The 21,787-nt window shown below is 31.9% G+C and overlaps 2 protein-coding genes across 3 annotated transcripts in view; one reads left to right on the top strand and one right to left on the bottom strand.

Annotated features, from left to right (window-relative positions):
- Positions 1–4,131: 4,131 nt before the first annotated feature.
- Positions 4,132–9,625, top strand: LOC132723754 (bone morphogenetic protein 4-like). The gene is made up of 3 exons (XM_060708530.1): positions 4,132–4,517; positions 8,083–8,229; positions 8,688–9,625. The coding sequence occupies exons 1-3, from the start codon at positions 4,214–4,216 to the stop codon at positions 9,281–9,283; spliced, it is 1,047 nt and encodes a 348-aa protein (XP_060564513.1). The 5' UTR covers positions 4,132–4,213; the 3' UTR covers positions 9,284–9,625.
- Positions 9,626–17,251: 7,626 nt separating this feature from the next.
- Positions 17,252–21,787, bottom strand: part of LOC132723751 (guanine nucleotide exchange factor subunit RIC1-like) — a 69,452-nt gene continuing 64,916 nt past the window's right edge. Inside the window, exon 33 of one of the 2 annotated variants that reach the window (XM_060708527.1) lies at positions 17,252–20,287. In XM_060708527.1, coding sequence (XP_060564510.1) covers positions 20,053–20,287 — 235 coding nt within the window. In that variant the 3' untranslated portion in view covers positions 17,252–20,052. The remainder of the gene's footprint in view (positions 20,288–21,787) is intronic. The other variant, XM_060708528.1, reaches the window with a different exon arrangement.

Here is a 21,787-nt window from a genome sequence, read left to right as displayed (position 1 = left end):
GCAACTCAATATGAATAGTGGCCTTCATTTACCGGCTAATAATTCCGCTTACACTTGATATGACATTCAACATCATGTCATATCTGTTGACATAGATTTCATACCAACATAGTTTATCAAGTGCTAGTCAAATAATGTTGTGAATTAGATAGTGTACATCTGTTGAAACAGATGCAGCATCACTGCTGCTTTTCGTTCAAATATAACGTTGTATAATATGTATTTTTTATAATAAATATTTTTGCAATATCTCAAATGTAAAAAAAAACGGAAGACGAAGATTGAAATAAACAACATTGCTGCTGGAAGTTTTTTTCAAGATCCAGATGTTGAAGGAAAATAAAAACATGGGAATGTATCAAAATTAAATGTCACAAACATATATACAAGGTTCTCAAAGCATAGTCATAATTGAAAACGAAAATGTATCAATTTCTATTTCGTTTGTATAATTAAGATTTAAGTAAAATGTAAATAGTTTAAAAATGCTAGTATACGGTCAAACTTATATTTATGTTTGTGCTGTCCCTTAGTCGAGATTGAAAATGGACGCTGGTTTTTCTCAGGTGTTCGTTCGTGTCTGATATAACACACCGAGGAGTGGCGCTTGAGGTCCTCTTTCGCCAGAAAAGCTTTAAGGTAACCGTATGAATTAAAGTCCAGTCAAATATAGGATGGTATTCAGTTAGGAGTTTTAGAAGAGCCTGTTAATATCAAATATTTGAACTTAAGTATTACGTTCCTTTAAAATTTATGAGCCGACATGTATTCTGATTGAGATATGTAGGAGAGTAAAAAGTTCAAAATTAGAAGAGCATGTTTAAGTTTTACTCGGCTAAAGTACATATAAAATGTATGTAAATCTCACTCACAACAAAAGCCCTGATCAAAACATATTGAATAATTATGTGCTCCATTTTGTGCTAAAAAAGTAACACCATCTACTTGTTAAATACTGTGTATAAGGTAAAAAGTAAAACAAAAATATACTGAACAGTGTTTGCTTTGGTCTCACTATTTATAGAAAGATATTTCAATGATGTAATCCAAAAATTATCAATTTCAATTGTATCACTATCAAGAAAGTAAAATATTATATAGACATATGAAATGAAAATGAAGCACTAGTATAATGTAGTAACTCTATAGCCCGGTATTTTATTGAAAGTATGTAAAATGTTTCTCACGATCACATTTTAAAGGAAATAATCGGACTCAAGACTTGATTTTGAATGATACTTTGAATGAAACAACATCCATTGTTAAAAATGAAACATAGTGACAAAACACATGCGGTGATGACTAGAGCACATCAACAATAATATTTTTCTACATCAAATGATGTTTCGAAATCTTTTTCACTTTACCGTGGTTTCGAGAAACATATTAAACTTATAATTCATTGCAGTTAAAGATTTTAAGATAAAAACCTGGAAACAAAGTGATCCCTCGGAAGCATTAATCACAACAAAATTACAAGAGAATTGCAGACTCGGTTTGATTGAGTTGTGTATATTTTTTAATTTATATTTGTGGGTTTGGTATAATTCCGTATATGATGAGATTTAATATGACCACATAGTATGTACACATCATGAATTCAAGGTTTAAAAATCATTATGTTTAAATGAAACCGGTGCTAGTTGGCGTAGCACTTTTCACTATTGTTCATGTTCAGTTTCAATTTTGTGGTATTGGGCTTCCGTTTTTCTCCTTTTTTTATTTCTAAATTCCTATTTTGCACGTGCTTTCAACTGTGTTGTTTTACAAATTTACAACAAACATTCATTTGCGACCACACGGTGTCGTTCAGTACACCGCGCACTTGGTAAACTTTAGTTCAAAATATAAACATCTGTTCGTTTATATAACTGAATTATAAATTGATAAACTTATCATAATATCACATGCAAAGATCAGTATATGTATTTATGTTAATTCATTGATAAGAAAAGTTTAGATGATAAATTTTGCCTAATTTGAATGGACTTGAACATCCAGCTTAACCATTTCTGGGTAGTTCAAACCAGCAGTGATTAGGGGCGGTCCCAGAAAATATACTGGGGAAACAGAACTTCTTGTAGCTGTTAACTGTGAACTTAAATGTATAAAAATTCAAAACAATTGTTCCTGTATAATGGGAACACTTCACAAATGAAAGAACTCCGCAAAATGCGGTCCTAGTCTTAAACACCTAAATGTTGGGGAGAAATAATTATTTAAGTAAATATATTTGTGAAATGTTAACATCTACAAAATACCTTTCATAAATACTGGATCCCAAGAAGGAGGATACAAGAACGTGAACAGAATAACAATAAATTGGGAGAAAATAAACTTTTTTACAGTGCTAAAGTATAAATACCCAAGTACTTTCGGCATATTATGCCTTCATCAAAGTTGTATTACATGTATAATGTGCACACAATAGAGCACAAAATCTCTATACGTATGGTATCAAAAATTGAACTGAAGCACAGTCGCTAGAAAGGTGATAAAATTGCATGGATTATAAAAAGACCGTTATTGAATGGTCATTGTTGTTATACTTTACAAAAGATTAACAAAGCCCGCGGACAATGTTGTGTAATAAAGATATAATATCGAATCTTATGGCATTTTAAACTTTTTGACAAAGAATAAAACTACATGTTTAAAGGCATTTTGTGATTATTTTCTAAAAGCAACATGTCAAAAATTTCAATTTTCATCAAGTAGGATGTTTTATAAAGCAGAAATTAAGTGCAAATGACAATAAAGCTCACAGGCACCGGAAAAGAGTGCCCTCCCCGGCACCGCCGGATTATTTAAGGAAGATTTAAAGCAATATGTCAGATATAGGGGGATGATTTATGTTAAAGTTAAGGGGAGAATATAGGTTCAACTCTGTATTGATCAAGCGGTCCCAGCTTGTATACATACATTTATTTCTGGGAAAGACCACCGTATCCCGAATGTTTGTAAACAGTTTTAGCTGGCCTTCTTGAGCCAAATGTAGCACTTCCTATCACAGAACTGCTAATTTGTTGTCAATTGACCAAAAGCCTTTCATCTTTCAACAATATAAATACAGGTGTTGGATGCCTTCTTCAGCGAGGTACTGATTAAAAGCAGTAGCTTTAGAATTGAACAAATGAATGTCGACTAAGTGTCTGCGTTGGCTAAAATTATGATTTGGAAAAGTATGATATCTCTTGCTCTAGTAGACTTCATAAATTGCCTTGTACATTGAATGATATCATCTGCTACGCTACTGTAGTACAGCTTCTGATGTTGCAGACATTTTTGAAAATTCATTTGTTCCGACGATGAGAAGTAAAATGTCTGGATCTGGATCAAAAGCGCCCATGCCTCTTATGTGTTTCATTATGTTTGAAATGTGACTACCAGTGTAAAAAGTTTAAATCATTGAAAATTTATAACAAATTGGCATAGCCGATCATAGATTGGCTGATCCAAATAAGGATGTTAAATCTTACTATTAGGAACGTTAAGATAAAAAAGGAAGAAAAGATTAAAATAGCGAAAAGAATATTTTGTTAAGTATAAGGATCCAACAACATAACTTATTTGATGATTGATGACATAAAAAATGATAAAATACATTAATGAGCCGTGTCATGACAAAACCAACATAGTGCGTTTGCGACCAGCATGAATCTAGACCAGCCAGCGCATACTGTTCGCCATCAGTTTCCCTTACTTATAGGCGAACAGCATGGATCCTGATCAGACTTTGCGGATACGCAGGCTGGTCTGGATCCATGCTGGTCGCAAACGCATTATGTTGGTTTTGTCATGGCGCGGCTGATTTCTTACATGATACCGATTTATTTTTTAATAATATTAATACTATCATTCATGGTGTTGTAGATCCGGTTAATGTTATTATTTGAAAAAAAATATTATGCATGACATGTAAATAGTCAAATCCTGATCGTGCGATGCAGTCACATGTTAAAGTCATTCAGATGTTCAAATTCCAAAACCCAAATAAGATATGGCCTTTTCATTGACCTTATACTGTCGACGTGATGTTGTCATACTACAAAGTAAGCACTATGGCTTTTGTTCAAAATATGTTACATATGACCTTTAAAAGTATGGTCTTCATATAAAAACCGTACTTTTTGTTACGTACTTAATTCAGATTTAGTTTTGTTCCAAACATGTTACATTATTTGCTAGCTAAATATATCTATACTCTAGTGACATGACTGAAAAAACGACAATTAGTGTAATAGTATTATTCATTGTGAATGTATTATTGCTGAGTGGAAATATGTGCCAGTCACAACATTCTAATAATACGGACTATAATGCCGGTTTAGAAAACAATACAGCAGAGATTATTAAAGATTTTATTGACAAAGACATTGTGTCAAATGTTAGTGGCCAAGGTGCTAGATTGTCGGATTATATGATGGACCTTTATACGGCATTAGACAACGTCGAGAAAGCAGATCTTGGTCATAAAGATAACTTTCCAAAAATAAGAAGTTTTCGAGGATTAAAAGGTAATACTTATGATCCATTGTATTATGCTTCAAAGTTGTTTTCTTTGTTAAAACATGGAGCGTTTAAAGACTTATTTATCAATTGCAAATTGATCATTAAATATTTTCAATTTTCTTCTCTTCAAAATATAATTATTAAAGTATTATTCAAACACTCAATTCATGCACACTCAAAACCCTTTACTAGTGTTAAATAGCCGATAAATATTGCTCTAAATGATATTAGTTTTTATTATGAACATTGCGTTTGCTTGAGGCTTTGTTTAATACAAATTATAACACTCATAGCTTGACAACTTGTTGAGATTTCTTTCTTTAAATTTTCAAAAGAAAGTACTTCTTCCTTGGCGGTTTTCTTGGGGAGTTTTTGGATAAATTAATGTTAAGTTGGTATTTTATTCTTTTATAAACAGTTCTTTTGAATAATTTATAATGTCGTCTCAAATTTACCTTTTAAGACACACGTTTCCCCTAATAAATCAACAATATCACACTTCTACTGCTGTTGCAATAGTATTTTTTCGTAAAATTATTTACTTTTAGGGTTTTTTCACAATGCCGATTTAATAGTTGTTCTGTTTAACAAATGGTGTGATAATAGCTCAGTATTAAATTAAAAACATAGAAAAACAAAATTAAAAATGTTGCAGGCGAGGTTTGGTTAACCATTTCCATTGGTTAAATGCAAGCTACCACCTAAGTCCTCTAATACATGATCCAGTACAAACAACTTACAGAAATGATATCCTAAATGTGGTACACGTGTAGCAGTCTATATTTTGTACAAGTAATTGAAAGAGCATCGAAACACGAGGCTATCTGATTTGTACAAGGGGGCGTAGCCCACGAGTATCAGATTCCCGAGTGTTTTGATGTTCTGTCTCTGTTGTATCATAGTCAAACATAAAAACACGTTCCCTGCTGTCACAATATGAAACCCGAGAAAAAAGTAACCAATCCACGAGTATCTGAATATGATATTTCTATCGCTTTCCCTTTCTCTGCCGTCATAATAAGTAAACCCCAGCAAAAATGAGCCGATCAATGGTCATGCTCTGGAGTGCGTGGTAACTAATACCTGCACTCCAGTTAACGTACTGTGCATGTATATGTATACGATTTAACACTGACACATTTTCAACAAGCAATATTTACGGAAGCATGGTACGGAAGCATGGAGAGGACATAGTCGATTTATTTTAATAATCTGTGCCTTTGAAATATCGCGTAACAATATTTTCCCACAAAGTAAAAAAGATTTGTCCATTCATAATTAAGTTGTTCCACGAATAAAAATTTTTTTATCAACAATTAAGTTGTCCCACAGAATAATAAAAGATTTTCTCACTAAATCATGTCTGTTCACAGATAAAATAAAGATGTTTTTCCAAATATTTGTTCCCACATGATCAGATTTCTAGCAAACATTTGTCCACGATTTAAAAATATTGACAATAAGTTAGTTCCTTTTAAAATAATCACATGTCCTTTGCTTAGCCTTTTCTATTATTTCAGCTGTTTGCTACACGCAAACTTTATCATAACTTCCATTTTATTTAGTTCCCGCAACTGCGTTCATTATTTGGAGACCACACGCCGATTTTCATAGAATAGCATGAAGTGTCACATTCATCGAAATACGAACATATCCGGAGAAAAAAAAACATATCCGGAGAATTTTAAAAATTCTTAGATAACATTTCATGTTTTGCTTAGTCGTGGGCGTTTTGCGTGCATTTACAAATGCCTCCCATGAACAAGCGCAGTCAAACCGAACTTGCAACATCTCCAAATTTACCGTGTTGGTTGAGCTTTTCTTTTGATTGTGTAGAGAAAATGTATAGTGCATCTGTACCATATGTCAAATAAAAATAGATTCTCACAAACTCGTAAAATATGATTAACAAAATATATCTGACATGTATATATTTGACAGGTAAAAAAGCAGTAGGCCTTGTTAATATTCATTTAAAATAATTAGATAGATTATGAATTGACGTATTTAGCTTTAACTGATATTGAGAATGCAATTCTTTTTCAAAACTCTCATCTTGATTTCTTTTTTATGTTTAATGTTTAATAAGGCCATGAAACAGGTGCTACATTGCAAAACGTATAAAATGTCATACTGTTTTAATTTCGGTCAAGTTGTTTTAGAAATATCAAAGATTGCAGCTGCATTGCCAACTATATTATTGACATGACTTCCGGACATGAATACACACACGTGCACATTCACCGGGTGCGTGTCAATACAAAGCTTTTCATGTACACATAATGTTTACGTGCCTGTTGCGGATGAACCCTCATTAAGTATAGACAACAAACCAGGGAATAAGGCTTCAAGATCAAACGTTATATGATTTTTTTTTAATTCCCCATATGAATTCAGCAATTATCCAATAACTAAATAAGAACTTAATATATTTGTCGTTAAGGTAGACCATGGGTAATGCATTACCTCCACTTTGAAGAGTATTCCAAAAGACTAATATCACTTGTCAACTATAATGAAATTGAGGGGCGTGGGTTCAAACCCCAGAAGGGGCAACTTTTTTTTCTTTCTTTTTTTTCTTTTTCACATTTTTTATGTATCTCTCAGATCCCTTATGGAAGAAAAAAGTGTTTCATTTGAGTTATATAATTATTGTAGGTATTTATTTGCTGAATAATGCCAAATTTTATAGAAAATATGATACCAAATATTTTTCAAAGTTTAATAAAATAAAAACTACACGGTCAAAGTATTTTATATTTCGCATGATCAACCAATATACATTTAAGAAAATTTAGGCAAACTTTGAAAACAGTCCCTCATTTTGGTAAATTTTAGGGATATTTTGAATAAGGCTTTTATAAAGGGAAATGGTCAAATAAGTGTTTAAAGTGGATGGGGTAGGGCAACATTTTTATACATATGAAAAACATTTTGTTTAGAAACAATCATTTTGATTGTGTAATTTGTAACCTGAATGTCATTATTTGTTTCTTAACAAAGAGCAATAGGAAAACATTTTTCATAATGATGATATTGTAGATTATTTAAAGTTTCCTCATTTCTAAAAAAAACCCTTCTAATAGCAAAGTTTTAGTTCAGAAATATATCCATAACTCATAAACCACACGAAAAATTTCATTCAAATTTTGCATACAGGTGACATTTAAGGTACATGTATATAACTGTCCTATGTTGTCAATTTTACAGTTCCTTATAGTGCCCATTACCCATGGTCTACCTTAATTAAACCAAAAACCCAAAAACTCAAAGTAGGATTTGATAATTGTGAAACTCTGAGGAATAGAAATTTAATTGTGTTACATTTTCCAATGCGAATTTGCTGAATAAACCATGGTTGACTGAATGTAAGGTTGTAATTAAAAGAATTTTTTGTTGTTTATAGCAACATTCTCAAGTCTTCATACATAGATATCACGGCTGCGGCGTGCCAATTTTTCGATTTTCTGTGTTTAATTTCCCGCTCATGACTTGTATATACTTGTACTTGCAATATGGAATTTCAAAATCTTTAATCTTTAGCTAAATATATGTTATCTATTTTCCCAGGTGGTGAAGACAAAGTCACATTTCAATTGACAAACGTTTGGAACAGCCGAGTTAAGAGAGTTGAAATAGCCCTAAAACTTGACAGAACAAGACAAGGAGTTCCTGGTGGTCATACATATAAATTATTAGTACATGGTGCTAGCCACGGTAAGAACAATTTGTTTTAAAGTCGCATAATGTATATAGATATTATCCAATATAAAAAGTACAACTGAGTTGTTCAATTTATAATAACAGTTTATAAATGGTACTTTAATATATTTGTCTTAGTAAATTTAAGATTATTAGTAGTAGTATTTTATATATCAGCAAACAATTTGAAGAACTGTAGAAAGAGAGTAGATGTCGATTGATTGCATGTGACCCAATGTTGACTGTTAGACACTATGCTATAGGTACATTCAATGTTTTTGTTGTTTTTTTTTAATCATTAATATCACACGAAAATAAAGTTAAATAAACAGTATAAATATTGCTCTGCTTGGGAAGTCGGACAAAACACGTGGGAGAGATTCATTGACATTTCAATAGTTTTGCCTCTTTACAGTAAATCTTCTATTTATATATTCTTTTTAAATACATTTATTTTCTGTTTTACATTTCAGGGAGTGTGGAATATGTTTCTCAGTCGTATTCCAACTATCTCGTTTTTGATATATCAGATCTTAAAGACATATTGCCGAACAACATATCTATTGATAAATCACTCATTTCAAACACTGAACGGATCAGGATATCGCGTCACAATGAACCTTTACTTCTCGTATACGAGAACTTGCAACATAACCCGTTATTAAATGGGGAGCATAGATTACGTAGACAAAAAAGACATGTGGAACGCGTATTTAACTACCGCCCTGGAGGAGTGAATTCGGAATCCTGTCAGAGAAAAAACTGGGAGGTACATCTCAACGTATTCCCCGGTTTGGATTGGTGGTTGTTCCCTCGTAAATACAATGCCGGCTACTGTGACGGACAATGCAGATTTCCATTAACAAGAGAGGCGACTAACAGTACTAGCTATTCATTCCTAAAGAATGTCTGGCACACACAAACTTTTTTTTTAGACGATTTTGTTCCGCAAGCATGTTGTGTTCCAGTTGAATACGAACCTCTTCAAATCATATACCTGACAAATAGCATAGAGCAGGATATAATGATGATAGACAACATGATCGTCAAGTCATGTGGCTGCAGATAGAGCATGTTCAACATGTTTTACAAAAGTCAAAAGAGCATAAAGGTGATTTTGGAAAAAATAAACCATAACACGGTCACTATGCTACAGGACATTATTTATTTTACGTAATGCCGAACAAATGCTCAAAGCCGTAAGTTTATACAAATGTCAGACAAATTCCGACATTATACTTTCCCTGTGTATTTCCATCATGTACCGAAATATCACTTAACAAAACCCATGCTCTGTACTTCTTATTATTCTTGATATAAGATTAAAATATTTGTCTGTTGTTGGTATGTGCGTGTGCGTATGAATATAATATGTAATAATCTGTAATAAACATGTTCTGTTTTAAACATGTTCTACATGTATATAATTCTTTGTATTCTATCATATATCTATCTTAAAACAGAGTTACCTCGTTTCATTTCAACATATATTTTACTGTATGCATACACGTGTTGTGAACATTGCAAAATGCGTCTACGTTTTAGATGAAACTTTAACTAATTCTTATTATATAACTCAGGAATGACTATTGCAAAAATGATCTGTTATAACAGGTTTAGCGTCTATATTATTTATAAATTCGTGTCTTAGATATATACTTGAACTGATAAAATTTTAGACCATATTTTTAATCTAAGTTAAGAAAGTAAATCTGTACTATAACCCGACTTCCAAAAGTTATTGTGTATGTTATTTAATTCAATATATTTTTCTACCTGCTTAGGGCAATACGGAGAGCACCGGAATTAAATTTTCCGTGGTCGCCCGACGGAGGCGGAAATTCTCCGTGATAATTGTCTTCGGACAATGAGTATAATGGTCATTTGTAAGAAATCGTACTAATTTGTATTTGGTAATTATATATGTTTGTACATGCGGTAAAGAACATTTAAATATGTTAATAAATATATATTGAATTGAATTGAAATTGGTAATTACTGGATAGTTATCCAGGAAAAAAACGTTTCCGATAAATGACCAGAATGTATAAATCGGCATAAAAATCAACCAAACAAACAAAATATTTAGTCTAAAGTGAGGCATATACATTTGCTCCTTTAATTGGTTTTACTACATAACAATATGATTTTGTGTTACAGTGAATATCATTTTGTAAATATAAAATATACTGATTCCTTTTAATTTTAAATTTCAACTATTACAACCAGGGAGAAAAAAGATAGTGTCGCCTTAAAGATATAATAAAAGTTTACTTAATGGAATAACGCAGGTTTTCATATATTCATCTTACATTGGGTCATACATGGTATGGTACATGTATTCAAATAATGGACAAAGATATGTTATATATATATGCTTATTTAAGACTATTTATTTGATTTAACCATAAAATACCTCCATTCTTATGATGATTGGTAGTAATACTGATGTGTCTGTATTGTTCAAAATATTTGTCGTGTCTTTTTAATATACTGGTAAAAAGTCTTATTAACATAAATATAACTTATTTCAGAATAACTTGCCATTATATGTATACATTATTATTTATAAAGATCGTTGACAGGTTATATGGCCCTATATAAACGGTTGTTTGTAAATGTAACCCGAGCCGCTAGGCGAGGGTTATATTGCAAAAAGCCGTTTATATACGGCCATATAACCTGTCAACAATCTTTATAACGAATTTATAATACAGCAAGCATTATTTTTTAGAGAAAAAAGTAAGATTTCTTTATGAATCGACAGCAGCCGTGTATTTAAACTATATAAACGTCATGATTATCCAATGAAAAGCGACGTTACAAACGTGCAGTATTATAAAAAAAACTGCCTATCAGGTTTTGCACGGGTGCTGGAAAATGTCATTCATCAAACCTCCTCATTTCATTACCTTGATGAATGAGTTGCGTGCATTCCTTCGAAATAAAGTTAAAATATATATATATATCATCCGCTTCTAAAAAAAAACTATAAGAAATAGAAACTACATTAAATATCAATTTAAGCAGTTTCTTAATTATAAACTGTAATTAATATGTAATCTGCAAGAAAAAAAAAGAATCGTCACTGGCGGCAATTATCGACTCCCGGTTAACGCGTTACCGCTGTAAACAGTTACCGCCGTTGGTCTGCACCGGCAAGTTAAGATTTTGACATTGCTGTGTGGTTCAGTTTATTTGTGACACCTCGTGAATGAGATATTGCAAATAAAATTGTATGTTTAGTTTATACTTATTTTTGTGCATTGTACGTGTAAACCAGCATAATATAATGAAAAATTCTAATTTTTCATAATATTATTATTATTAATTTCTGTCTGTATCAGAATATTAAATGACTTCTTTCAAGTGTTTTATTTCCATGATTTGTAAATAAGAAGTATTTATAATATGAAGAATTTACTTGACTTCATGTATACATGCATAAACCAGAGGCTAAACGTGTGTTTGAATAGCATAATCAAAATAAATTGTAGATATTTAACATTTGTCATTTTGATGTTTGAAGCTAATACATGTAGGAAATTAATGTGTTTGTTGTTGTTGTTTTTGTATTGTGTCGGTAAAATCCTCACGGGGTCCTTAGAACATTAAACAGCGTCATCACAGGAAAACAAGTCCTTTAGGGATACTGAGGCAAATTAATGACAAAATACCAAAATTATCTTATGTACTCAAATTACGTTAAAATGACATTTTTAAAGGTTCCAGCATGTATTTCTGTATAAATTCTATATATTATGGGTTTGGCGCGTAAATGTATCTATATAATTATGTTGAACGAACTTTAGACACCGACAGAATCACCGAGTAGTTTTAAAACTAGTCATGAGACTCGAACAAACCCTGGAAGTTACAATAACAGACATTGTGGATATTGTATGATTGAATTCATTAGACTTGTTCTTTAACATTTCAAGAGTTCACTGTGGCAACTATTGTGAAATCTTAACGCTCTAACCTGACCCACATGGGTCAAGTTAGTAAACCACCATTTTATTCTTTATAAGGAGAAAAGTTTTGTTCCTTTGACTGCCTAGTTTATTCATTTTGAGAAAAATTCAAAACGAAGAATTGAAAATTTTGCCTGTGTCGCCCGCCCTTTAAAACATTGCGAAGTGATTCGCTGATGAATAGAATAGAATAACTTTTATTTCCAATCAAGTGTCATGTTAAATGACATATAAATCACAATTATAATGAGATCAAAGATCAAGAAACTAAAAATAGCAATAACAATGAACTGAAAAAGTGACGTTTTATTTTAGGCAATAATTGAGCGCATTATTTATCATGTCCACAGGAGATTGCGCTACATTGTTACTTGAAAATAATAAGACAAAACGTTGCCATTCAATGAAGAAGGATACACGTGGATGTACAAAGCCTGTCAATTTAGTCAAACCCTTGCTTGGGAGGGTTTATAAAACAGGTTTAAAACAGGTAACGGTTTAAAACGGATAAAACAGAGCAGTTGTGTGAAAGTTCAGACATGTTCAATCAGGCTGACAGCTTTAATGATCATGGGCCCTGACAGGTAGACAACATCTAGGGTAGTAGTCGGTAGTTGTTTTACTTTGTAAGGAATGGGCTTGTTACCGGTTTGAAATAGTCCGGAAGATGAAAAGCAATTGTAGTCCGTTTTGACCCTGTACACGGCACTGCTCAAACTCAATCTGGTCAATAAATGTCCCAGTGTATGGTGACTTAAACACTTGAACTTTACTCGGACATGCGTAGGCCGTACTTGTTAAATATTTAGCCCAAATTGGACCTTGATGTTTCAGTAAAGCAAAATTAAAAAATATATATAAATATCACGAGATATAAACAAAATTGAGATTATATTTCCATCACAAGAAATACATAAATGCAGGTGCATTTATTTCAATATATATCACAATGTGTATCAAAACAAACTGCAAAGGAAAATCCGCGATTCTGTGTTCATAATATCATATACTTGGGACAAAACACTCACTGTTACAAATTACGAACCACAACTTCTGCGAAACGAAACGGTTATAAAATGACTGTGTATGGACAGCTTCCTTTATTTATGTGCATTTGTCGTAAAAATGAAGACAGACTACAATATTTCCTGCTAATTTATAATTATGGTCACTAGTCCTTGTAAACAATTAACATTCAACACCACTATTTTAATAGGCCGCATGTAAATTTCTTCAGAATCTTACATTGCATTCCATATACAAGTAAACGAATACGGTGTGTGGGTGAATACGTTGAACTATTAAGTAAAAACAACTACAACAATAGATGATTGTTGACATGTTTTTATTTACATATCAAATTAAAATGAGTGTGAATTGATATATATATAATGAGAAAATGTATAAAATAAATACCCTTCTCAATTAAAATTTTCAGCAACAAACTTATTTCATTAAGCTCTGACAAAAAGAGCTTCTGAAACACAAAACATTTTGCTACATTTAAAAACTTATTTTTGGCATAAATCTCAATGTGACAGCTCTGAACTTTAAATGCTATACTAGTTTAAAAAAAAAAGTACCAGGAAAATGCCAAAAAAAATATATATACAACCATTTGGATAACTAAATATGTCGGTTTGCTATCAATAAATACTGTACACAGGTACAGAAAACTTAAATAGCTACAGATATCATAAAATTTTAGGACATTATCTGTAATTATGTACCTGGACGCTCATAAAAAACATCATTAGGACTGCAACAATACTGTTTAATATTTTTATTATAAGTGTTACAATGCATTTGTTGTCTTTTGTCTTGAAACTATGATAAATATAGAGATGTTGTTATGTTCATAGACAAAGCTATATAACATACAAAATTGCCAAACAGTATGGTTTTATGTTTTGAAACATGATGTTAAAATGAAACAGAAGTAACCTCATACATGACGTAAGTGCAGAATGTCTTACATGGGCAAATAAAAAGTCATTTTTATGTAAACCAGTTACATTATAACAGTGAATCAACCAAGACCCCCAAACGCAACATCTCAGCTATTATCAATAACATCCGAAGACAAACGGATAGGGAACAAGTTGCCAAAACCCAGAAATGAACCTTATCATTTTACAGTGGATGGTACTCGTACATTGTTCTAGAAATGTCAGTCTTTAATTCAATTAAAACTTACCAATGTATTGCTAAGGACAATTAAAGGAACAACTCCTATATGACATCTAAATATCTAATGTTTGTTTGTTTGTTTCATTTTACGCCTTTTTCCAACAGTATTTCAGTCATATAGGCGGGTAGTTTCCTAACCATTGTTCTTGGAGAGTCACACCAGTACTAGACAACCTTCCTCCGCGCTAAAAAATATCTAATGTATCAATTCATAATTACCTTAATGTTAGTTATGATATCAAATTTACACATAATACAAGTACATTTTGAATATCCAAAATGACTATTTCGGCAAAATGATATATATACAATACATGTCAAATATATACATATATGCCATGATAGTCACGTGTCAAGAAAAGACTCCGTAAAAACAAGATTGAGACAAGTCAATGAAAATGTATAAAATTAATGTAACACTGTTTGAATGCGCTTAAAAAAATAATATTTTCAAACCAGATTTTTATATGTTGTATTAATAATTCAAGATATTGAAGGCCATTATGATTTTCATCATGTACAATAATCAAAATTGAGGTAATAAATATCCTGAAATAAACCACAAAGTCTAATCCAGGAGATTATACAGGTGCTTATTTTATTCCTTATTAGTATTATATACATATAATTTTTTATTAGACCCCATGTTATGTCATGCTAGGAGATTACAAAAAGAAGCTTGAACCATAACTTCAATTAGTGGAAGTTTTAATTTTATATTGAAAAAAAAAGAAATCTTTTAACAGGGTATTACATATGTATAACGGACACTATTTCCTATTCATCCAAAGCCATGAAGGTGAATGTGCTATGAAAATGAAACAAAATTTAACAACAAGAGGGCCATGATGGCCCTGAGGTCGCTCACCTGTATATAGGCCCCCGGAGAGGGGCCAGTTTAAACCCCAGGGCTTTTATTTTAACAAACTTGGAAGGCACCCATTAGAAGATGTTTCATGTTAAGTTTTTACTACACACATATGATGAAAAACAATGATCTTCCCCCCGGCAGGGCCAATTTTAACACAAGGGCTTTATTTTGAACAAACTTGATAGACACCCATAAGAAGATGTTTCATGCTAAACATCTAAGCTCTAGCTCATTGGGTTTTTTCAACGAAGATTTTGTAAGTTTTTACTATACACATTATAGTTAAAAACAATGACACCCCTGGGGCGGGGCAAGTTTTGACCCCAGGGCTTTTATTTGAACAAACTTTGTAGACACTCACTAGAAGATGTTTCATGCTGAATATCTAAACTCTAGCTATTTGGGTTTTTTCAAAGAAGATTTTTAAGTTTTTGCTATACACATATAAGGAAAATCTATGACCCCTGGGGCGGGGCCAATTTTGACCCCAGGGCTTTTATTTGAACAAACTTTGTAGACACTCACTTGAAGATGTTTCATGCTGAATATCTAAACTCTAGCTATTTGGGTTTTTTCAAAGAAGATTTTTAAGTTTTTTGCTATACACATATAAGGAAAATCTATAACCCCTTGGGCGGGGCCAATTTTGACCCCAGGGCTTTTATTTGAACAAACTTTGTAGACACTCACTAGAAGATGTTTCATGCTTAATATCTAAACTCTAGCTATTTGGGTTTTTTCAAAGAAGATTTTTTCAGTTTTTGCTATACACATATAAGGAAAATCAATGACCCCCGGGGCGGGGCCAATTTTGACCCCAGGGCTTTTATTTGAACAAACTTGGTAGACACCCATTAGAACATGTTTCATGCTAAATATCTTAGCTCTAGCTTTTTGAGTTCTTTAAAAGAAGATTTTTTAAGTTTTTACTATATGCATATAGGGAAAATCAATGACCCCCTGGGGCGGGGCCAATTTTGACCCCAGGGCTTTTATTTTAACAAACTTGGTAGACACTCATTAGAAGATGTTTCATGCTAAATAACTTAGCTCTAGCTCTTTGGGTTCTTTAAAAGAAGATTTTTTAAGTTTTTACTATATGCATATAGGGAAAATCAATGACCCCCTGGGGCGGGGCCAATTTTGACCCCAGGGCTTTTATTTGAACAAACTTGGTAGACACTCACTAGATGATGTTTCATGCCAAATATCTAAGCTCTGTCTCTTACGGTTTTTTAAAAGAAGACATTTAAAGTTTTTTCTTTCGGTTGCCATGGCAACCAGAGTTCTGCATGGAATTAAATTCTTTGAACAATTTTTAAAGGTGACCACCAAAGGAACATTCCTGTGAAGTTTGGATGAAATTGGCTTAGTGGTTTATGAGGAGATGTCATTTAAAGTAAAAGTTTACGGACGGACAACGGACGGACGCCGGACGAAAAGCGATCACAAAAGCTCACCCTGTCACTTTGTGACAGGTGAGCTAAAAAGTCTACTTTCAATACCCTGATGTGGTCTTTTAAAACCATAATGGCATGAAATATATATAGTTATTAGGCATTAAACAATACATTTTATATTAACCTGAAAAATGAAATTGTGCCAGTCACTTTAAATACACGCTAAATAAAAAAATCCATATACAGGAAACATTGTGGTCAACCTATTTTAACCGTTTGCAAAAATATTGCAAAAATAAGACGGCAAAACATCTAACATATTTCAAAGACAAAAATATCCTGCCAGTAACAAATTAACAAATGTATTTTTGCCTATTCACATAAGTTATACATGCAATTAACGTACTTAAGAAAAAGATATTTGCCCAGCAAACATTAAAGTATAGTAAATATTCATATGTGTTGGATACAACAACAAAAGAAACAGAAAATGAGCCCCGTCACGATAAAACCAACAAAGTGTGTTTGCGACTTGTAAAATGGTTGGTAAGCGAACAGCATAGATCCTGATCAGACTGCATGGATGCGCAGGCTGGTCTGGATCCATGCTGGTCTCAAACACACTATGTTGGTTTTGTCGTGACGCGGCTCAAATCATGTTTAACATATAACATTTTAACTAACTAAGGTGTCATCTGTTAGTTAAATCAGTTTCATTAAAGATATAAAAAAAAAACAACAATGTGGCAGCTGAAACAAAGTGGGTTCAAACATAAATAAAATCATATCACAGCAATGTACACAACATTTCACTAATTTAACTCAACATCTTCTAGATCATAGCAGAAATATAAATGCAACATGCATGTATAAATGTATTCACAAAATTTCTGTACAAACTTTGTAATATCTTTAACACTTTTCATCATGCTAAATATCTTAAATGGACATGACCATTTTCCAATCTGAACAAAACATTCATAACTTTTAGAAAATATTCAAAATATGTACTAACTGAATAGCAAACATGTGCAGACTTTGATCAGACATAAGACAAGTGCCGGCTGTTCTTGGTCTGCACTAGTCATAGATGAAGATTTTGCGGCCACAAAGAGTTTTATGAATTAATTAACAATAAATCAATGCATGTAACAGAAAAAAGCACTTGACAACACTACCTTCAAACTATTATACAGAATTTTACATTTTCACTCATAGAAAGAAGAGCATTGTTTATGTATTCGCTTTCTAGATGAATAATTGTATAAAAGATGTCCGTCCATCTTGTACAGATGCCAGAATCTCTAAATAATTTCAAAACTTTTTCTACAGAAATAAGGTACCAGAATAAACGAAATGACATTGAAAAAAAATTCCATTTATATAATATGGCACATATGATGTAACATTTACTCTACCATCTACTATAAGAAGAATGCCATCACTCCTAGAATATTTACTACTTATAAGTGCATTGTCAAACACTTAATTAGCATCAACAAATTTAAGGAATATAAAATAATATGACTACAAGGGGCTATTTTGTTTCATGATATGTGTATCGAAGATGTGTTTTTTTTTAATGATAATGAAGTGAGAGAAATCTTACATCTCATAATAAATTTATTCAAGAGGCACAATTGAAAAGTAAAATTTGGAGAGCAAAAATACAGATGGCAACTCTTGAGTGGTTGACAGAGGGCAACTCTTGAGTGGTTGACAGAGGGCCACTCTTGAGTGGTTGCACTGTAGGTCTGCAATAGGACAAATGTCAAAAGAACATATTTGACATAACATTAAGCAGTAAAATATCTGGAACATATCTTGAACCAACAATGTACTGTAAAATATCTGAACGTAATACACTATTCAATTTTAACCATGTATTCTGCAACCCCAGAACAGTGTGGAGGACAGCATCAGGCAAGAGCCATGATTTTACCCTAATACCAGGTTAATTCTGTTGTTTTTACTTAGGCACCAAAGTAGCAGTGAAATTACTTTTTTTCCACTCTGAATATTCTCTAATGGTCAGGCCTCTACTTGAAAGAATGATCCAAAAAGTAAAGTCACATTATTTAATGGGTACAGGGCCATAGTTAGAATGACCAGTGCATCAGAGAACTGTATGATGGAACTAAACACATGACCTGTAGGAATTTTTTATGAAATATTAATTTGTTACTAAGTGATTTAATGATAATTGTATATAATAAAATAATATGACACATGTATAAAATGTGGAGTTATAGTCTTGATACACTACAAATGTAGTTTAAATATCATATAACAAGGAAGCCAGTCCATTAATACATTCATTCCATTGGATAATCCTAATAAACAATTTTAAATCAACCAATCAAAAGCTAGTATTTTCAGACTTGTCTACATAATATAACATTTCAACTATTAACTCAGAACTAATCACCAATGATAAATTGAAAGCATTAATGGTAGAACACATTTATTACAGTTTTCATTCTTTAAAATCAATTTATATATATATGTGTGAAATATGAAGTAATGAATTCTGTTACATATTAACTAATATGAAAATAATTCTTGATAATTTTGGACCTCTTCCAGTTACCCAGTCAATTTTTTATAACTTTTTGTCTTTTTTTAATTAAATGGGGTACTTTTAAATGACTTTAGGAATGCTTAAAATATTCTTTTCCATTGAGATCATTTCTTGGCATGCCCAAAATATATAGTTTTAGTAAAATGAAGAAAGCGCATTAACAGATTCTTCAAAATATTAAAAAAATCCAAAAAATCATGTAGTATTTCTCTTAGACAGAAAGGCATCTTTCAGTTTTCTCTTCAATTAAAACATTATTAAGAATAACCAGCAACAAATAGTATCTTTTAGAACTCTGTCATCAAACTTTCCTTTACTTAGTTTATCAAACTTCAGTGTTAATAAATTTTGGGGCATTATCATTTAGGGGGAAAAATGATAAATGATAGTTCCAACAATATTTGAAAAATGTAATACTTGTTAATCAGTGTCTGCTTTGTGATAAACTTTTAATCTTTTAGTATTTACAGTATATTTTGCTTGCTAAGGCAGATCCTTGGAAAACCCTGTGCTTGACCTATCAATTGCTGGGTTCTTGTAGGGAAAACTTTTTTACATATTCTTTTTTATCATTTCAACTGTATGTTATTTTAAAACTGATACTCCATATGAACATTGGCATATGTGATCATATTTAGTTACATACATCTTAAGTGTTGATTTGATTGATCTACACATGGGTTGTTAGTAATAATCACTATTTGTAGCACTTATGAATGTTAATAACTTACAGAATGTAACACATATGTACCGTAACACTTTAATGACACATATAAAATGATAGCTTAATAATGCCAGAGCACTCAGGTAACATTTACTACATCATGATACAGCACATTCATTCTGTTTGTGTGGTTCTTGCACAGGTGGTGAGTCCACCTCACCCTGACCTTCATGTATAGACATGGTTCCCGGAGACAAATTTCCCTCCTCAACTGTAGCCGGGGCACTGTCTATGTCTGCATTTAGTTTAAGTGTAGGAGGAGCCTGTTCTGCTATCTTGGTCAGCACTTGAATTTGACTTCTTATTGCATGTAAAAATGGCTTGTATCCAACACTGAAAAATATATCATATTTTAATGTTTTTACTATATCTTTTTTTATTTTGTTAAGGTTAAAGTCGCACCTAAACTGTAAATGTCAAATATGGCGACTTTCCAGCTTTTCTTGTTGAAGAAGACCTCAGGTGCCTGTTAGTGCATTATTTCAGGCACAAACAAGCACCTGAGTCGAACCACCCACGATTTTGTACTGCCTCACATCCATGACCTAACTTAAACTCAAGCCATGTGGTTTCAAGTCAAAAACCTTCACCACTTGGCCACGAAAAAAATACTAAATTCAAATTTCAGATAATTCTGGAAATGCAGGTGCTGGACTAACAAATCTAATGGCATATGACATAGGTTTTAATAACAAACATATATTTTGTAATTGAAATCTGAAGTAAATCCCTGAAAAAATAAAAAAAACTACTAAGAAATAAGAAAACTTCTAAGTTCAAGGAGAGATAACTCTAAAAATATTGCCTATATAGTTATAAACCTTGTTAAACACATGATGTGGTTGATGATAAGTAAAATATATTTGAAGCTTGATTTAGAAGCCTTATGAAGTTAAAGTAAAATATTTTTTACTGCACAAAAACTTCGATCAGAAATCTTGACATGGACCTTGGATGAGTAGGACAGCTCTCCATATATTTCATATAGTTGAGCTAAAAACTAATTTTTTAAATCCAAATATAAGAATTTAAGCTTCTATAAGTTATATTTTACACCGATGTATCTCCTCATTCCTTTCTACATAGCTAAAATAATTCATAAGAAAAAATGTATGAAACTAGATAAACACAAATGCTTCCATATTCCACTGTTTGTCTTTGTTTGTTTTTTGTTTGTTTTTTTTTCTTTGCTGTGTTTTTTTTAAATAAAAAATATCAAACAGATAAGCACTGATCAAACCCAAAATCTCGGCCACTAGCAGTAACATAAACTTCTATATCTGTAACATATATACATGTGTAAATATGTTATCAAATGTAAATTTTAAAGGTTACAGGAAATGCTTTGACCTTAATTCAAATAAACTTATTTCCTAGATGCAAATTTAAAAATACATGTAGAATGTTGAAACCATTTCTATTTAAATTTGGAGATAAGGTACAGCATTTTTCTTAAGGTTTTACCCTCTTAGTAAGACACATAAGATAATTATTAAAATTGTTCTGGAGATATAATGTGGGGTATAACATAGAGAGAAATAGAATCTTTAAACTGGGGGGAAATACTTCAATACAGATATATCCAAGAACACTGAAACTTTAATAAAAAGGAAGTCATCTAACTAATAATTTGAAATTCAAAGAAGAAAAGGTCCCTTGCTACCTGGACATACTTTTATATATAATCTTTTCACATGAAACTCAGATATTAACTAATGAGTGACTGTCACTAACATGCTCTTTATTCTAAATACCAACAGTCTTAACATTAGTTTATACATGTATGAATGTTAACATTGTAAAATTCTTTTTCAGTTAATACTCCTCTTTATG

The sequence above is a fragment of the Ruditapes philippinarum genome, unplaced genomic scaffold (genome assembly GCF_026571515.1).
Source record: "Ruditapes philippinarum isolate M1 unplaced genomic scaffold, ASM2657151v2 ctg1121_1_1_1_1, whole genome shotgun sequence".
NCBI classification, from domain to species: domain Eukaryota; kingdom Metazoa; phylum Mollusca; class Bivalvia; order Venerida; family Veneridae; genus Ruditapes; species Ruditapes philippinarum.
The sequence above is the reverse complement of the archived record's forward strand: the minus strand, read 5'-3'. Positions and strand labels throughout refer to the sequence as shown.

What these genes read in the sequence shown, in the direction of transcription:
- LOC132723754 (XM_060708530.1), top strand. Translation starts at nt 4,214, where the DNA reads ATGACTGAAAAAACGACAATTAGTGTAATAGTATTATTCATTGTGAAT. An exon ending in AAGTTTTCGAGGATTAAAAG is followed by an intron (nt 4,518 to 8,082) that starts GTAATACTTATG and finishes CTATTTTCCCAG; the next exon opens with GTGGTGAAGACAAAGTCACA. An exon ending in AGTACATGGTGCTAGCCACG is followed by an intron (nt 8,230 to 8,687) that starts GTAAGAACAATT and finishes TTTACATTTCAG; the next exon opens with GGAGTGTGGAATATGTTTCT.